This window comes from Sorex araneus, chromosome 6 (assembly GCF_027595985.1).
Source record: "Sorex araneus isolate mSorAra2 chromosome 6, mSorAra2.pri, whole genome shotgun sequence".
Taxonomy (NCBI): domain Eukaryota; kingdom Metazoa; phylum Chordata; class Mammalia; order Eulipotyphla; family Soricidae; genus Sorex; species Sorex araneus.
In genome coordinates this window covers 135,744,072-135,762,550 of record NC_073307.1, presented here as the reverse complement: position 1 = coordinate 135,762,550, position 18,479 = coordinate 135,744,072, and the positions used below count along the sequence as shown (strand labels likewise).

Here is an 18,479-nt window from a genome sequence, read left to right as displayed (position 1 = left end):
AAAAGTAGACAACAAAGAAAAGTAGAAGAAAATTCAAATAAAATTGTCAGATTTGGAAAACAAGAATACAGGTGGCCAGAGGCACAATGTTATCAATAATCTCATTTTTTTCCCTGTGTATTTAAGAGGTAAGGTGGGGGGGTGGGGATGGTGAGGGGGGTCTCTTCCCTAGGAAGATTACTACACAGAAAATATAACTTCTAGAATCATATCAAATACCAAAACATAAAATTCACCCTAGGTACCGTAAAGGTAGTACAGCAGGTAGAAAAGCAACTGCCTTGCACACCACTGACCCAGGCTCCACTGCCAGCATAGCACACAGCTGTTCCCTGACCTAGTCCCACTGGGAGTGATTTCTAACTAGAGCAAGGAGTAAGCACTGAACACGTCAAGTGTGACCCAATGAAACAAAATTTTTTTTAATTGGTTTATGACAAACTTTATTTTCAAGAAAACCAAATGTACACAGAAACAATTTGAAGTACATTAGTAAATTTCATAAACTAAACAAAAATGTTTCATTTCTTAGAAGTGGGAACAGAATTAGATAGAAAAGCAACATCAAAACAAGCTACAAGATTACAGGTAGAACAAGAGTATAAAGTAGAGCTCTTCTGTGCATGCAGCATGCACACGAGGTTTGATTCCCCAGCACCCCAGGATGGTCCCTGAAGCCCCACCAGGATAATCCCTGAGCACCCCCAGGTGTGACCCAAACTCAAACAAGATTAAATGTCTTATTCTTATTATTCAACGCTTGTGAAAAACATTGAGACTAAAACCAACTTATTTTCCCATCATCAATTCAGTGCAGTGACGGTACTTAAAGTGGTCAAAAAAAGGAATAAGTAGAAACAAAACATGAACACTGGCTCTTGGATCACAGAGAGAGCACTCGGGCTACGGCAGATTACCCTTTACTACTAACATTCTCCTACACACCGCCCTGGGTGATCCCCGAGAACAGAGCTAGGAGTAAGCGTTCATCAGGCCCAAACCCCATCCCACACCCAAAGAAACCAGGACAACTTTAGGTACCGAAAGTGACTATGGCCAAAGAGAACCTAAAGACCAGGGCAATGATAAAGAGTAAAATTACGAGGAAAAAACACCCCATTAAATCAAAAACTCAGGAAAAAAATCAACTTAATGTTCACTTTAAGCAGATTGATTTGATTATGTTAGATAAAAAATCATATGAAATTAGGACCCTTTGTTATAAATTTCTGGTGCTTTATGGCTGGTGTTAGAATAGGAACTTGCCCACACATGCACGAGCATGCAAAAAACAATACACACACAAAAAAAGAAGGAAAACAGGGCTGGGGAAGGTAACTCCAAGAGCTGAACAACATGCTCTGTATGTGGAAACCACAGGCTCAATCCAATATCCAATTCATTTTCCATAGTAATCACTCGATTTTTTCCCGTTTTTTTGGCCACATCCAGCAGTGTTCAGGGGACTATAAGGGATAATGAGGATTCAAACTCAGGTCAATCGTGTGCAAGGTTGAGTGCCCTCTCCACTGTTCTATCACTCTGGCTCCAAACCACCCAAATTTTCATAAAAAAATATAATAAATACAAAGTTAAGGTGCTGGAGCAATAGCACAGCAGGTAAGGCATTTGCCTTGCCTGCAGCTGAGCGCAGTTCAATTCCCAGCATCCCATATGGTCCCCTGAGCACTGTCAGGAGTAATTCCTGAGTGCAGAGCCAGGAGTAACCCCCCAGCATCGCCAGGTGTGCCCCATAAAGAGATTTTTTAAAAAAAAAGGCCACAATGTTAAGGTTCTTACTGCATGTGGCTCAGTTACAACCCTGACTCAGCACCACATATGGTCCCCTGAGCACCTCCAGGAGTCATTCCTGAGCAAAGTCGGGAAAAGTCCCTAAGCACTGCCAGCTGTGACCCCAAGCAGAATACTTGTATTTAGAAGAGTTCAAGAGTACAAAGGTTAAGGTGCTTGCCTTGTATGAATGAAGGTACAGTCACAAACCTGGTTCAACTGGCACCACATACAGTCCCTTGGGCAGAGCCAGAAGCAGGCCCCCCCCAAAACACAATAAACCTAAAATCAAACAGTAAATCCTACGCAATTCTAAATTTCATTACTTTAAAACAATTTTTGAAAATATTCTCAAGTTATGAAAACAAAATCGTCAGTGATACTCACAAGTTGTTCCACACACAGACTTTTCCTTCCCTTCCAGCAAGTCCCACAGGTGAATGGAGGCATGTTCATACTGTTCGCTCAACCTTAGAAAATAAACAACAGATTGCCTCGTTTCAGTTGCCAACTGAATCCAAGTTACATGTCTCCATTACCGGGACTGGAGACACAAGACAGTAAGTAAGTGGGTAAGACGCTTACCTTGCACGTTTATCATATGTGGTAACAGGGTCAAATCTGTTAAAATATATGGCACCCCAAGCCCCATGGGGAGTGATCCCTGAGCTCAGAGCCAGGAGAAAGCCCTGAGCAGAGCCAGCTATGGCCCACAAACAACTTTCTATTACCAAATACAACTCACTATACCTCAAACTCATGTCCCGTTCAGGATCTGCTAATTTGTAGAATTCATCTAACATTGACAATTCCTCTTCGGACAATATTGGCACTCCATTCAAGCCTTGTTTCAGGTCATTCCGCACTTCGTCATCTCCTAATTTGTCCAGAACATACTGTAACTCAAGTACAGTTTTTAAACGCTTCTGTTCAGCTTCTTCTCGCATAAGCTGCTCTCGACGTGCTGTCTTCTTTATCGTTTTCTGAATCTTCGTAAGAATATAACATAAAATAAATCTTACAAAATTCCTTTTGTTCAATTTCCAGTCCAATGCAATTAAGATATATTTCACTGGGGCTGTAGAAATAGTACAAGGTGGGGGGGAGGGGTACCAGGTGATGACCGAACCCAGTTCAATTCCCAAAACCACCTATGAGCACTACCTAGGGTACAGCCCACATGTGCCCCCTCAGGAAGTATCTCACTCAATTAATTAGATTAATACACAGAATAATTACAAGAATGATGGAAGAGTTTATAAACAATATTTAAAACACTGCCCATATTTTAAGCAATTGCTAGAAATTAAAAGTAATTCTTTCCAAGAAGATATGCTACTGAAACACTATTAAAATGATGGGACTCTTGAGATGACACCCACGAACTGCTCCCAGCTACTTATTAAGCTCCTGAACAGCCATGTTCCGGAGACACACAAACGAATCTCGGAACCAAGCAGCTCACTGAGAGATCTCTCCAGAGCCTAATTATTAAAACTTTAAAATTCCAGGAGCAGACACTATATGCTATTCATAACAAGCAATACAAAACAAATTGTCTAGCATTGCCTTTCTGGCAGGTTTGAGAGGTGGTGGGGAAATTGCAAATAACAATGGTGGGACTGGCACCAAAATACTGAATGTAAACCAAGTAGAGAGTATTGTGGAAATTGTCTGCCACACAGGCAGTGGAAGGGTTCAGAAGGGGGTAGGGATACTGGGGATTTTGGTGGTGGAAAATGTGCACCGGTGGAGGGATGGGTATTTGATCATTGTATGACCGAAACTCAAAACACGAAAGCTTTGTAACTATAAAAAAATAAATAAAAAATGATGGTTTTGCAAGCTGATGCAAAAAATTTAGCAAATAAGGGTCTGCTAAATTTTAATCAATTAATCAATCTGCTTAAAGTGAATAGTTGCAGATATTACGTACTAGTTGGATATGGAACTTGTCTTTCAATTTTTCCACAACAAAAATGATGAGTATCAAACTCTTCGTTAAGGTTCCCAATCAATAAAAACTTCAACAAAACAAGATACCTGTCTCATATATGGAAAAAATGGTCCAAAGTTTTACTACTGTTAAATAATACTAATAAGGATATACCAAAACCCATTCATTCCTTCACCCAAAGCCATTGTTGATATATATATTTTATTTATTTGCTTTTGTGGGTCATACCCAACAATGCTCGGCGGTTACTCCTGGCTCTGCACTGAAATTGCTCCTTAGTGGGGCTTGGGTGATCATCTGGGATGCCAAAGATGTCTCTAAGAGGCCTCCAGGTCGGCTGAGGGCAAGAGTCCTACCGCTGCACTACCGCTCCAACTTCCATTTTTGGTATTATAAAGGCATTCTAGGGTTAGGAAACACATGCCCTCATGGAAGAGGCCAAAGTTTGATGCAGAGCATCACATGCTCCCCCATGAAACACAGGCCCTGGTGAAACCAAGCACTTTGGGCCCAAGGGTTTTAAGCATACCACCACATAGTACTACAAGATGGTACCTCTTGGACACTTGTGGAAAGGATGAGTACTCGAGCATTTTATGACTGAAACATTCATACTATGAATGTTCATAGTATGAATGTTCTTTTAAGCACGAAAGTTTGAAAGTCTATTAACTGTACCTCGAAGTGATTCACTAATAAAAAATTTTTAAAAAATAAAATGGTTTCTCTAAGTAATGCTGGGAACAAGCCCCAAGCACTGGTCAAAAGGTAATAAATAGCACCCCACTAAAAACTTACATAAAATAAAACCAAGGGGAGAAAGGGAAAGGAAACTACACCAGATCAATGGAGTAGCGAAAAAAGACCGAAAAACACGAAGAGATAGGCTATAGCTGAGAACAGCTTAGCAGCAGCAGTTGCTTCAGGACTGGTAAGACGTTTGCACTGCCCAGATGGATCCCTGAGCCCTATGAGGAAATAAGGACAGAACCAGGAGTAAGCCTAAAGCACTGCCTGGCGCTCTCGAAACACCAAAAAATTTCCATAGTTACAGAACTGGGGACCAGGAGATGGTTCAGAGATAAAGGTCATATGATGCATGTGAAAAACTAATTGGGACCATTATTCACCGGCCCCTGCCAGACTAAGGGGTATAGCGCTCAAGCACAGCCAGGTATGCCCCCTAAAATTAAGCCCAAAACAATAAAACTTACAGAATCAAAAAGTACCTCAGAAATAATTAGATCCAAATCCTCTTACCTAGCAGAAAGGTTACCAAGATTATTCAAGGACTAAAACCAAAATAATAAATTTTCTATCTTCCTCATTATTTCATGAATATGCAGTGTCCACAACTTACATCTTGGCTTAATGCCATGAAACTCCTCTGTAACTCTTTCGCAAACTCCAAGTTATTTGTGACTTCCTGGTACTTAGATACAGCATCCTAAAATAACAAAGAGTCTAACTTTATTAAAACAAAACATTTTTCTTATTATACTAATAAGTATAAAGTATTTCATAAAAGTCAACATTACCAGTTGATCTTGATTAAGCCTTTCTCCTTTGTTCATTCGCTCCTGGTAATCATCAAGTTTGCCCTATATAAAAAAAAAATAATTTCCATATTGAAAGCATATACCAAGTTGACCATACTAAAGTAACAAAATCCTCATGTTCAAAATTTATTCTATATTCTGCATATTCCAGTTTGTTAGCACATAAAATAACATCATTTAATTTTTAAAGACCAGGCTAAAAGTTGAATTTAAGCCTCGATGAATACCAAATATTGAATGAAAAGCCTACAATACAACCAACGTTTATCCTTTAAGTGCCTCAATGATGTGCATTAGATGTACCAAAGTATGGTTCCTACCCAAAGTCAAAATGTTATAAAATCAAACTTAAATCCTAGTGAACATATCAGATATTTTCAAAATATTATGTTAAAGTTTTGTCCTGCTTCCCCCCACACCCTTTTAATAAGTGGTACGAGTAAATGAGTTTCGTGCAGAAAACCATGTCTTTATTCCTAGATGTACTTCAGTGATTTTGAAAAAGGTACTTCAAGCTATCCATCCCCTATAAGCAGTATTAATAGTCAACAGCTTTAAAATTTTCACACATGTAAAAATTATGTAAATGGGTAAGAACAGGGGTTAAAAATTTACCTCTGCTTCTTACTAAAAATGAAAAATTTGAGAGCCAAAGTGATAGTTCAGTGGGAAGGGCACTTGCCACTTGCCCTGCACAGCCGTCCTGGAATTCAATCCCCACACCCCATTTGGTCGCCTGAGCAATGCCAGGGTGACTACAGACAGAGCCAGGAGTAAACTCTGAGCACAGCTAGGTGTGGCATAAAAGCAAAACAGAATCCAAAATAAAATAAAATGAAAAGCTTAAGTCTCCTATGCTATTATGATATTCAGGGGACAGAGTACCTGGGTCAGGCGCTTGCCTTGTATATAGCAGACCTGGGTTCAATCCCCAGCAACCCAGACAGTCTCCCAAGCACCATCAGGAGTAATTCCTGAGGGCAGTCAGAAGTAACACCAGAGCATCACCAGGTGTGGCCAAAAATAGAAAGGAAAAAAACAAAAGAAGAAATAGATATTCAGGTAATACTGGGGGCTAGGAGATGAGTCAAGTTCAAGTGCGTACCTTACCATGCCTGGCCATCGTGAGGTCTGAAGTTCAATCCCCAGAGCCATCACATGCACTGAGTGAGATCCTGGTAGCTGTTATCTGAAATCCCAGTGCTAATCACACTGCAGTCAGCAGGTAAAGCCATGCATGGAACATCAAGGCAACTCCAGCTAGCACAGCATGGCAAATAGACTTCAAACCCCCAGCAAGTTCCAGGACCAAGTGTGCGAGACCCTCTGATGGCACATTTAAATAATGGAGGGCTGGGGCTGGAGTGATAGCATAGCGGGTAGGGAGTTTGCCTTGCACGCGGCCGACCTGGGTTCAAATCCCAGCATCCCATATGGTCCCCTGAGCACTGCCAGGGGTGGTTCCTGAGTGCAGAGCCAGGACTAACCCCTGTGCATCGCCAGGTGTGACCCAAAAACCAAAATAAATAAATAAATAAATAAATAAATAAATAAATAAATAAATAAATGAATGAATGAATGAATGAATAAATGAATGAATAATGGAGGGCTTTTACAACCAAGTTACTGCTTTAAGAATCCAAAGAGGAGCCAGAGCGATAGCACAGCGGGTAGGGCGTTTGCCTTGCACGCGGCTGACCTGGGTTCGATCCCCGGCATCCCATATGGTCCCCCAAGCACTGCCAGGAGTAATTCCTGAGTGCAAAGCCAGGAGTAACCCCTGAGCATCGCTGGGTGTAACCCAAAAAGCAAAAAAATAAAAATAAAAAATAAAAAATAAATAAAGAATCCAAAGAGCTGGAAAGACAAGACAGTAGGTTTGCCTTGAATGTGTTCTATCCCCAGCACCCCATATGGTGCCCCAAGCTGGCCAGGAGTGATTCCAGAGCACAGAGGAGTAAGCACAGAGTACCACAAGAGATGGCCCCCAAAATTAACAGACTTAAAAGAATAAAAAAACCAAAGGAAAGTGGCCCAGTTTATACAAGGCACTTGCCTTGTACAAAGCTGACTTCAGTTTGCTCTCTGGCACCTCATATGGTTCCCTGAGCACTGTCAAGAGTGATCCTTCCCTAAGCACCACTGAATATGGTTCAAAGGGAAAAAAAGACATAGAACAAAGAGCAGGTAAGGTATTTGTCTTGCTTAGTGCCAACCCAGGTCCAATCCCCAGCAGCACACAGGTGTGACCCAAAAACTGAACTGAAATTCTTAAAAATACCAAAGAAGAGGGATTAAATAGAAATATAAATGGGGGGAGGTGGAAACAATTCTAAGTCTTCAAAACATACAGTTCTCTCTCCTTGTCCTTCCCAATAATAAAACTGACCAAGTAATAAAATACCTAGAGTCTAATAAATGAAGGTTCTATCTATATACATTAAGAGACTAGAAGTTTTAAAAGTAGGTTTGTCTGCCAGAGGCATGAAGGGGGAGGAATGTGCTGTGGGGGAGGGGCAGGAGGGTAACTGGGACCACTGGTGGTGGGAAACATACTGGTTTTGAATTATATGACTGAAACCCAATCATGAACAACTTTGTAACTGTGACTCAATATAAAAAAAAATTTTAAGTTGGCCAGCGAGACAGATCTAATGAGGAAGGCACTTCTCTTGCTTTCACATGTGTGACCCTAGTTTGAATCCCCACTACCTTGAACTCCCCCCACCCTCCAAGCCCCACCAGTCACTCCTAAACAGAGCCATGAGTAGCCGGAGTACCACTGCCTGTGGTCCCCAAGTCCCTCAAAATAAACGCTTGGTATCAGAAACATTAGTTAACTTGCATAACCATACTACCAATGTTTAATATGATCACAATTCCATAAAATTGTAAATACTAAATCACTGAACATAAAAACTGATAGAAATAAATATATTTCACATACTTATTAAAGCCCAACGACAGTCAAAACAGTGTAAAAAGTTCAAATCTACAGGCCAGAGATAGCAGAGATAGAGATGCTTACATTTGTACAGCCACAAATTCCAATCCTGTTTCCTACATGTGACTAGTTGTGAGCAAAGTTATAGCCAGTGTATCACAAACATGAGTGTGACCTCTCCTAATACTAAAATCTTTGAAAGACTACTAAAGTGACAGTATCTTAACTTTGCTCCTATCATCACATCCTATTCAAATGCTATTAAGTAGGGGGGAAAAAATGATACCGAAATCTGTACGAACACTGTTGTTGCACCAGATAGTATAGGGGTTAAGGAACTTGTCTTGCACATCCTGTTGACTGGGGTCTGTCCCCAGCACCCCCTCTGGTCCCCCTCAGGGGTAAGCCCTGAGACCACCAGGAGTAAGCCCTGGGAGTTGCTTAGAGTGGCTCAACACCCCACTCCCAGAAATATTTAACTGATTTAACTCCAAACAAAAGCACAGGGAAAAGAGCTCTACGCAGATTTTGTTTCTTCCCTCGACTAGTATATAAGTCAGTTGCAGTAATTGTGTTGAGTTTTCCTAGCATAGAAAGTGCCAGAGTACACAGCTCACATTATCAAGCACTGGCCTTGCCAGCATGCAGACCGGGGTTTGATCCTCAGCATCTAAAAAGATGCCTTATATGTCTGGGGCTGGAGCAGTATTATGGGGTTTGGGTGTTTACACTACACATGACTAACCCAGGCTCGATCCCCAGAACCCTGTAAGATTCCCCGAGTCCAGAAGGAGTGATCCCTGACCAGAGCCAGTAATTAAGTTCTGAGCATTGGTGGGGCTTTGCTGGAGCACTGACCCCTTCCACAGGGACCAGTATTACAGCAGACAAGGCGCTTGACTAGCACACAGCAGGCCCCAGATTCAAGCCCCAGCAGCACCTTGGGTAGGTCTCCCAGGCCCCCCAGAGCATAGCTAAGTGTGGCAGTCTTCCACAATACTAATAGCATAAACCTCTCCTATCCCCTGAAACTCAATTTTAGGGCTTTTTCAACTATTAAGTATCCTAACTATTAAAAATTCACTTCCGAGGCCATAGAAATAGCTATAGAGGACTGACTACATCCTGTAGAAACAGAAGAACAGTCACTTGGTGTTGAATAATTACAACTGTGGCCCAGTCTCACTCTATATCTTGTATCTCTTTTTTACCCTATCTCCTATTTCTTTGCTGCTCAATATGTAGTGTTCAAATTTAGGGTCAACTTATCCTGTCACTATATTTCACCTAATTAGAAACTGAAAATTGTAGAGGTCATAAAAACCAACAACTCGTTGATTTGACTAGCTTGAGATGTTTCTTCCCCTTTAGAGGGTGGAGAGTAATACTCAGGGTACACCATGGGGGCCCCAGGACTGAACCCAGGCCTCCAGCACACAAAGCACATGCTACAGCACTTCAAGATCTCCCCAAACCACCCCAACTCTTTCATGTCATTCAATTTCAACTGCTTGTTTCATTCCCTGCCCCTATTGCCATTTTCCTCCTTCAGATTATACTGCTGAATTACACTGTATCTAGACCTTCGATTCTTCTCAAAGATTTTACCACTACCAAAATTACTCTACTGAATTAACAACACTAAATTACTCTGTCAATACAGAACCAGATGATTGCTGTAAAATGAACATTTAAGATAGTATCCTGGAGCCAGAACTATAGATAGTGCAGCAGGCAGGGTCTCTGCCTTGCACACGGCCCTACTAGGTTCAGTCCCCCAGCATCCCATATGGCGCATCACCAGGGGTGATACCGAGTGCAGAGCCAGGAGTAACCCCAGAACATGGCCAGGTACGACCCAAAAGGCAAAACAGATAGTGTGCTCCTGAATTTTCTCAACTACTTAGGTGCCACATATCACATAAGTAATTTTAAAACTACGTATAGTAAAAGTGGGGCCAGAAAGAGTATAGCTACAGCAGGTAAGGTCATTCCCTTGCATGCAGTAGATCGGGTTTCGATCACCAGCACCCCAATGGTCTGAGTCTGCCAAGAGTGACCCCTGAGCAGAGCCAGAAGCAAGCCCTAAGCACCACCAAGTGTGGCCCCAGGCCCCAGAATACAAAGGAAAAAAACTTCTCTACTTAATTATGTGTACAGCAGGTAGGGAATTTACCTTACCTGCGGTTGACCCAAGTGTGATCCCTGGTACAATATATGGTCTTTCACACACCTGAAGCCCTACCCCCAAAAGTGATACTTGAGCAAGTGATTCCAGCACCCCATTTAATCCCTTGTGTTTGCCATGATTAAACTGAGTACCAAAATTTTACCAATCTCCCAATAAAAATGTAAATAGTTAATGAGACAGTATTGTAGCACTGTAGCACTGTCCTCCCGCTGTTCATCGATTTGCTCGAGCAGGCACAGTAACATCTCCATAGTGAGACTTGATACTGTTTTTGGCATATCGAATACACCATGGGTAGTCTGCCGAGCTCTCCAGGAGGGACAGAGGAATCAAACCCAGGTTGGCCGCATGGAAGGCAAACGCCCCAGCAGCTGTTATCGTTCCAGTCCATCCATAAATCATTATGGCACAATTTCTAAGTTTCCTTTTTTTTCCTTTCAGATGAAGAGTATTATGTGAAAATAATTAGTCTAAAGAAAACTGTGTTTCTCAAAGGAATGACCTACAAAGGGCAGAACACTTGAAAATGATGCCTACTTCTCAAGGTCCCAACAAGAAGCACAAATTTCATCATCTGTACAAGTTTTTTGAGGGGGGCGTTCACACCCAGCGACGCTCAGGGGTTACACCTGGCTCTGCACTCAGGAATTATTCCTGGCAGGCAGTGATTGGGGGACCATACGGGATGCCGTAGATGGAACCCGGGTTGGCCGCATGCAAGGCAAACATCTTACCCTCACTACTATAGCTCCGGCCCCCTAAAGGGACTCTTCCAACCAAAAGGCAGCAAGCAGGTAGGGCATTTGCCTTGCATGCAGTCAGCCAAGGTTGGATCCCTGGCATCCACCATGGCCCCCTGAATACTGTCAGGAGTGCAGAGCCAGGAGTAATCCCAAAATTTGCATAACAGTGGAATTTCCTGGGGAAAAAACTGGGGGGGGGGGGGGGCCACGGGCAGGACTTACTACAAAAGTAAAGAAGCCACAGGTGATTTTGTTGTTTAATTGTTTGTTTTGGGCTACACTGGTGGTGCCCAGGGTTACTCCGGGCTCTGCACTCAAGAATTAACTCCTGATGGTACTTGGCATTCTAAGAAATGCATGTTTGTATCAATATTGAATCCTGCTATGTTCCAATAAGGAAGTAACTTTTTAAATAAAGCAAAGGTGCTTAGGGCTTGCTTTTATTTTCATGCAGGAGGATATTATAAATAATTTTATAACAAAATTCTTATAACCTACCACATTCAATTCTGTGATAATGGGTTGCAACCCAGTTTTTTTGTTTTTGCTTTTTTTGGTCACACCTGGCAATGCACAGGGGTTACACCTGGCCCTGCACTCAGGAATTACTCCTGGCAGTTCTCAGGGGACCATTTGAGATGCTGGGAATCGAATCCGGGTTGGCTGGCATGCAAGGCAAATGCCCGCCCCGCTGTGCTATCACTCCAGCCCCTCAACCCAGAGTTTAAGCAGCTTGATATTGAAACTGTTGGAGGGCAAAAGCCAAAAGCCAAATAATACAAGGATACCTTTTCCAAGTGGCCTGAGAAAAAGGAGAGGTAATGTAAGGCACTTGCCTTGAACATGGCAGAGTGTACCCCAGCCTGATCTGCAGTTCTGCATGCGGCCAGTGAGCAGCACCAGGGTGTGATCCAAACCACCAACCACCACAGCTACTGCTACCACCCCCAGGAAAGGTGTTTCCCGCTCAAATCCCCAAATCTTACATTCTCTGTTCTCCATCTAGAATCACCAGTTCTGATTTTGCCCACACAGTGATCAGCGGTTAATACTGCCTCCTAGTCACCCTTCACCAATTCCATTAAGAATTATGAAGTAAATTTATATACATAACAAGGAAAGTGACGAGGAACAAGTCTGAATTTTGAAAAGGAGATTAGAGAGTATAGCACAATTCATTGATGATCCGTAATAGCTACCTTTAAATGCTGGAAGCCTTCTCACCGTTGCAGAATTCTGAGTTGTTGAAGAAAACAAAATAAGTGTTAAACAGCAGTGACAGGAGAGTGGGAAATTGTTAAACTTTTTAGTTGCCTAAAAGAATGAGAAGGCTGGAGAGAATACAGCTGGTAGGGTAGGGCCTGCCTTGCGTTCAATCCCGAGTCCATATGGTCTCCCAGCACCACCAGGAATAATTCTTGAGTGCAGTGCCAAATTTACTCCTGGGCATTGCCAGGTGTCCCAAAACCAAACCAAAACAAAAAGTGCTCAAAATGAATGAAAAATTAAGCCCCAGAAGACTAACACGGCAATTAAATAAAACACGTCAACAGTTCATGATTCTAAACAGTAACAGTAAAATTCTATGGGCCAGAGAAATCTTATAACAAGTAGGGCATTTGCCTTGCACATGGTCAACCCAAATTTAATCCCCTTCATCGAGAATGGTCCCAGTCTCCCAAGAACACTGCCAGGTAACACCGTGAGCACATCCAGGTACGCCCCCCCAAAAAAAAAAACCAGTGAAATGCTAAATTACGTTATATATGAGGTCTTTTAACAATCGTTTTCTAGTTGAAAAGATTTTAACCAATCCAAAAAAAAAAAAAAAGGTATTTTTTAAAGACAATCCAATCTGGGATGCACTGATAATACAGCAAAGGCTTTGCTTGCCATGCACGTGGCCAACCCAAGCTCAATCCCCAGCACCACATAAGGCTTCCTAGAGCAGTGCCAGGTATGATCCAAACACACACTTTTAAATAAAAGACAATCTGATCCTAAGACAATCCGCCCCTGGGACGATGCACAGCAGGTTAAGAGGCTTGCCTTCCAAGTGGTCAAGCCAGGCTCAATGACCGGCATCACACATGGCCTGAGCATCACCATAAGTGATCCCAGAGCAGAGTCCCGGCTAACCCGAGCACCCCCTGATGTAGCCTAAAAACAAAGAAAATTAAAGAATAAAAGAGAGAGAAAGAAAACAAAGAAAAAGGAAAGGAGAGAGGGGTGGGAGGGAGGGAGAGAGGGAAGAATGAACTAGAAGACTACATGGACCAGGAAATAGCTCAAATGCTACAACACATGCTTTGCATGCTGGAGGCAGCTGCAAGTGGTCTCCGAAAAAAAAAAAAAAATCACCCGACTCCTCCACATATACACACAAAAATAATTCTATGAAAACCCCTACCCTTTTGTAACTGGTTTCAATATAAAGGAGTAACTGAAACCAATAGAAAAAAATTTTAAGTGGGGCCAAAACAATAATACAAGAGGCAAGACACTTGCCTTGCTTGCAGTCAACCCTGACTTGATCCCCAAAGTTTACCAGGAGTGATCACTGAGCTCAGAGCCAGGAGTAAGTCCCAAGTACAGCCAGGAACAGCAGGTAGGGCGTTGCCTTGCACATGGCCGACCCAGGTCTGATTCCTTCGTCCCTCTCAGAGAGCCTGGCAAGCTACCCGAGGCGTATTCGATATGCCAAAAAAAGTAACACCAGATCTCACAATGGAGATGTTACTGGTGCCCTTTTTCATCAAGCAAATCGATGAACAATGGGACAACAGTGCTACAGTGCTTAAAATAAAGAGATTTGAGACTAGGGAGATAGTACAATGTGCAGGACACTGGGCTTGCAGTTGGCTGACCCAGGGTCAATTTCTGGCACCATCCTGGGCCCAGACAGGAGTGGCCCCTGAGTGTAAAACCAAGAATAAGCCCTGACCCAGCGAGATGTGGCCCAAACCCATCCCTCAGCAAAAATAAGAAAAAGAATTAAAAATTCTACTCAGTGAAGCCTCATCTATATTTCTATATGCAAATTCTATTCAACTATTCAACAACAACAAAAAAACCTGGTGTAACTAGTGACTAAATTAGCAGAAGTAGGCAATTTACAAATTCCAACAATGGCTGCATTTCTCTTCTGCTATGCCTTTTCCACCCTACTATAGTATTTGGAAAAAGTAACCATTAACTGAAAAATTTAGACACTTGCAATACAAGAATTTAGATGGATGATTTGCACATTTATTGCAATACTTTCCCCAAAGTTTTCTATAGATACAAGCTTGAATAGAGGCTAGCAAATGCTCTTTTGGGGTTTACTTAAGTATAGAAGTAAATCAGCAGTTTACGTGTTTAAGAATTCAGTGACAGGGCTGGAGCGATAGCACAGCAGGTAGGGCGTTTGCCTTGCACGCGGCCGACCCGGGTTCGATCCCCAGCATCCCATATGGTCCCCTGAGCACCGCCAGGAGTAACTCCTGAGTGCAAAGCCAGGAGTAACCCCTGTGCATCGCTGGGTGAGACCCAAAAAGCAAAAAAAAAAAAAAAAAGAATTCAGTGACAACAAAATGGATAGCACAATGATACCTGAGACACATAGGACTTAGTGCTTTCCCCCTGAACAACCTACAAAGGTGAATTTAAAGAAACATTAAAGATCTAACAATGAAGTAAAAGACACTTTTCTTTTGCATTCAGATTTTGAAACAGAAGAACTCTGGGTCAGAACGATAGTATATGGGTAGAGTGCTTGCCTTGCACAGGGGCCAACCTAGGCTAAATCCCTGGTATCACATAGTCCCTTGAGCCCACCAGGAGTGATCACTGAGTGCAGAGACAGAAGCCCTAAACACCACCAGGCGTGGCCCCAAAACTAAACACACACACACACACATATACACGGAAAATACAGAACTCTCTGGGGCAGAGCAAGTAGGGCTCTTGCCTTGCACATGGTCAATCCTCTGGAATTCTGCAGGGTTCCTAGAGCAATGCCAGGAGTAATTCCCAAAAAAAGACCCAGGAGTGATTCCTAATCAATGAGCCAGGAGTAAGCCCTGACCTATAGGTGTGACCCCAAAACCAAAAACAAAACCCTCTAACATTTAGGATTTGGAGTGAAAGGTTTTATTTGGTACTAATAAAGCTAATTACATTGGAAAATATTCCTAATTCCCTCATAAAATGTTGCCAAAAACCTTAGAATTTTATCTACTCCAATATAGATTTTGGGGGGTGGGAGGAGGGCACTGGAAGGGACTTGGGATACATGTGGTGTTAGGGCTTACTCCTAGCTTTGTGCTCAGGGACCACTCCTGGATGGGTTGAGAACCATAGGGTGCTGGAGATAGAACCCAGGCCATCTGGTACAAACCAAGTTCCCACCCACTACTATCACCCCACTCTGGTCCTCCAATGTGGGTCATTTTATCATGAGCATCTCCATTGACTCTTCTACAAAATCAATTGGAATTTTTTTTTAATAGCTTTCAGTTCCTGAAAAAGATAAAATGGTCATAAAATTAAGGCCCTGATTTTAAATTAAAAATTTTCCAAATATTATTTCTAAAGATGAACTAGAACTAATCTTGCTCTAATTTTAAGTAAACTAAGAATTTTCTGCATCGTTTCTGCATAAACTTATAATTATATGCTTAATCACTAAATCGCAAGAGGAACTGATACAAAGATCTGCCACATAAGAAAGATCCTACAGTAAAATAATGTGGCCAGGTTAAAACAATTCAGTCTCACGATGCTTAGAATCCATTCATCCCAAAAGGGTATCCACATGTGTATCTATCACGAGGAAATTCACAGCTTTACTCTTTTAAATCCAAATTCAAGTACTTCCCTACAATAGATTGAGGCAGTCAGAAGAAAATAAATTAAGTAAAAAGTAAATGCTTTTTTCTTTCCCTGTGACATGGTGGATGCAAAACAGTAATCTTGTCCTCTGCATTGCAGTAGAACAGCTCATGCAACCGAAGAAGCTAACAACAAAAATTTTTACTGTCAAAAAAAAAAAAAAGCAGGTTTTAATCCAAGTAAAAGATTTTACCTGTAAAATAGTTTGCTTTTATTTTAAAATATTAAGTAGTGCATTGAAAATTCTAAGTAGAAGTATCACTGCAATTCTTTGGAAAGAAATGTTAAATGCTTTACTATCACAATGTTTGAGCATCCTCTTCTCAGAATAATTTTTACTGCAAAGATACAGAGGGCAAGAAGATTTTTGGAATAAGAAAAACAGTAGTCTATACCACTTCCAGTCGCATTTTGACCACAAAGCTCTCAGACTCTTCTGCATGGAGCTCCAGTTAACCTTTCATCTACCCAAATCATCAAGGTCTAAATCTACATTTACAAAAATCGTAATTCTATACATCATTAAGAAAGCCTTTATTCCACACCAAAACTGATTAGCTCTTTCCAAATAAAATGGACTCTATCTTTAAAATTATGACTTACTTTGAAAATACCTTGCTTAGTGGAGGGCCAGGGGTTGAGGATTTTTGTTTTGGGGACACACCCGGCTGTGTTTAGTGCTTATTCGTGGCACAGCACTCACTTATCAGTTTTGGCAGGCTCTGGGGACTACATGGAGCTTGAGGGATCAAACCTAGACAGTCGCGTACATGGCAAAGCACCCTACCCACTATAAGGCCCAGTTTTATACCACTGAACTAATGAAGAAAACCATGCACTCAATTCACTGTACTTTAATTCAATTAATACTTGTACTTTTAATTAGTTACAAGTTTGGAGGCAGTTCTACACTTGTTTCTTTATATTACAGCTGCATTTCTTCATTAAAACTCATGTTTTTAAAGCCCAAATTTAAAAACTATCAGGCCATTTCATTGCAGTGCACAATAGGATCGTATTCTAAACTGAACAGATGCTTAGCTTAACTCAATAGCTACTTACTAGAAAATTTTAGTCACTTTACTTCTTAAATGAAGTGCAATATAATTTCAATTCTCATTTTAATTTAAGAGTCACTAGGATTTCAAGATTTCTAGTACTAATTTTTGTCAAGATCCTTGGACAAAGATATCTGGATATAAAAAAAAAAACACTCCAACTGCAGTTCAAGGTTGAAATAAAGCTCAACTACCATTGTTAAGTGACTGAGAAGAAATATGTGGGGGTGGATATAGTACAATGCTTGCCTTGAACATGGCTCACCTAGACTTTGTCCCCAGCATTCAATATGGTCCTGGAGACGCACCAGGAGTAAGTCCTAAGCATCATACCACTCTCCCAAGAAGCAATCTAAATGAATGGCCCACTGCCAAAGGAGAAGCAATCTAGATGTAAACAGTTACTTTCATCCATAAGGATTTCTAAAAAGGTCCTGATTGGTTTATATAGTTTATACACTACGTCCTATTTTAGGTGTTGTAGAACTGAACTATGGGAGGAAAAATAATTGTTCCATCCTTTCACACACACAAAATAATCATGTCTAGAAAATAAATGTAATTTGAGAAATCAAATGTGTCCAAATAAGGAGAAAATCCAAATGCAGTTTTTCCAGTAAAGCTTTTTTCCATAAGTCACATCAGTGCACAACCTTTTAATAAGTAGGTATCTCAGTTGTGGGTCATCAGAAAGCCCAACTGAACTGCAATGTGATTTTTCAGCTATCTAGCACCCAAAACATTAAGAAAAAAAGATATGAAACATATCTGCTACTTTACCTGGTTTACCTGGTTAACTCCCTCCGTATTGCAAGGGAATTTTTCACTACTTAGTAGTTCTAGTGTGTAATATCTGCAATAATTAGTATTCCTCTCTCCTCTATAATAGGAACAGAAAGTAGGAAGTATATAGCAATACAGATCTATGCAACAAGTGAACAATCATGGTTAAGACCAAGGAGCTTACAAACTTCAACACTTTTCTGTTCAGATACACTAATACTAGACTAACAGTCACCTCACACTAAATTGGGTAATTACTGACTGACCTTACACTAATGCCTCTTTCAAAGATTATTCAGGAAAGCACATATCTACCTTAAAATGGCAGATTTATTCAAAATTCTACAGATCAAGCTACTCAAATTTAAACCACTCAACCAGAATAAAAAACTGTTAATTGTGCTGAGGTTTTTAAAAGATGTCTGTTAATCTCAACTTCAAATAAAGGAGCAAAATCTAATTCGGATGGTAACTCAAGGTACAGGCCTTGGTTAAGTAAACTCTCCCACAAGTCTATGTGTTCCTACACTACAACTAAAGTCCTTTTGTTTCTTTGACACTGAAAAATGTAGCATTTT

At 41.2% G+C, this 18,479-nt stretch overlaps 1 protein-coding gene across 1 annotated transcript in view; it reads right to left on the bottom strand.

Moving 5' to 3' along the window:
• Positions 1 to 18,479, bottom strand: part of CAPRIN1 (cell cycle associated protein 1) — a 49,277-nt gene that overhangs the window by 28,116 nt on the left and 2,682 nt on the right. Inside the window, exons 3-6 of the mRNA XM_055141953.1 lie at positions 5,287 to 5,349; positions 5,109 to 5,195; positions 2,542 to 2,780; positions 2,179 to 2,261 (exon numbers count right to left, since the gene is read on the bottom strand). Coding sequence (XP_054997928.1) covers positions 2,179 to 2,261; positions 2,542 to 2,780; positions 5,109 to 5,195; positions 5,287 to 5,349 — 472 coding nt within the window. The remainder of the gene's footprint in view (positions 1 to 2,178; positions 2,262 to 2,541; positions 2,781 to 5,108; positions 5,196 to 5,286; positions 5,350 to 18,479) is intronic.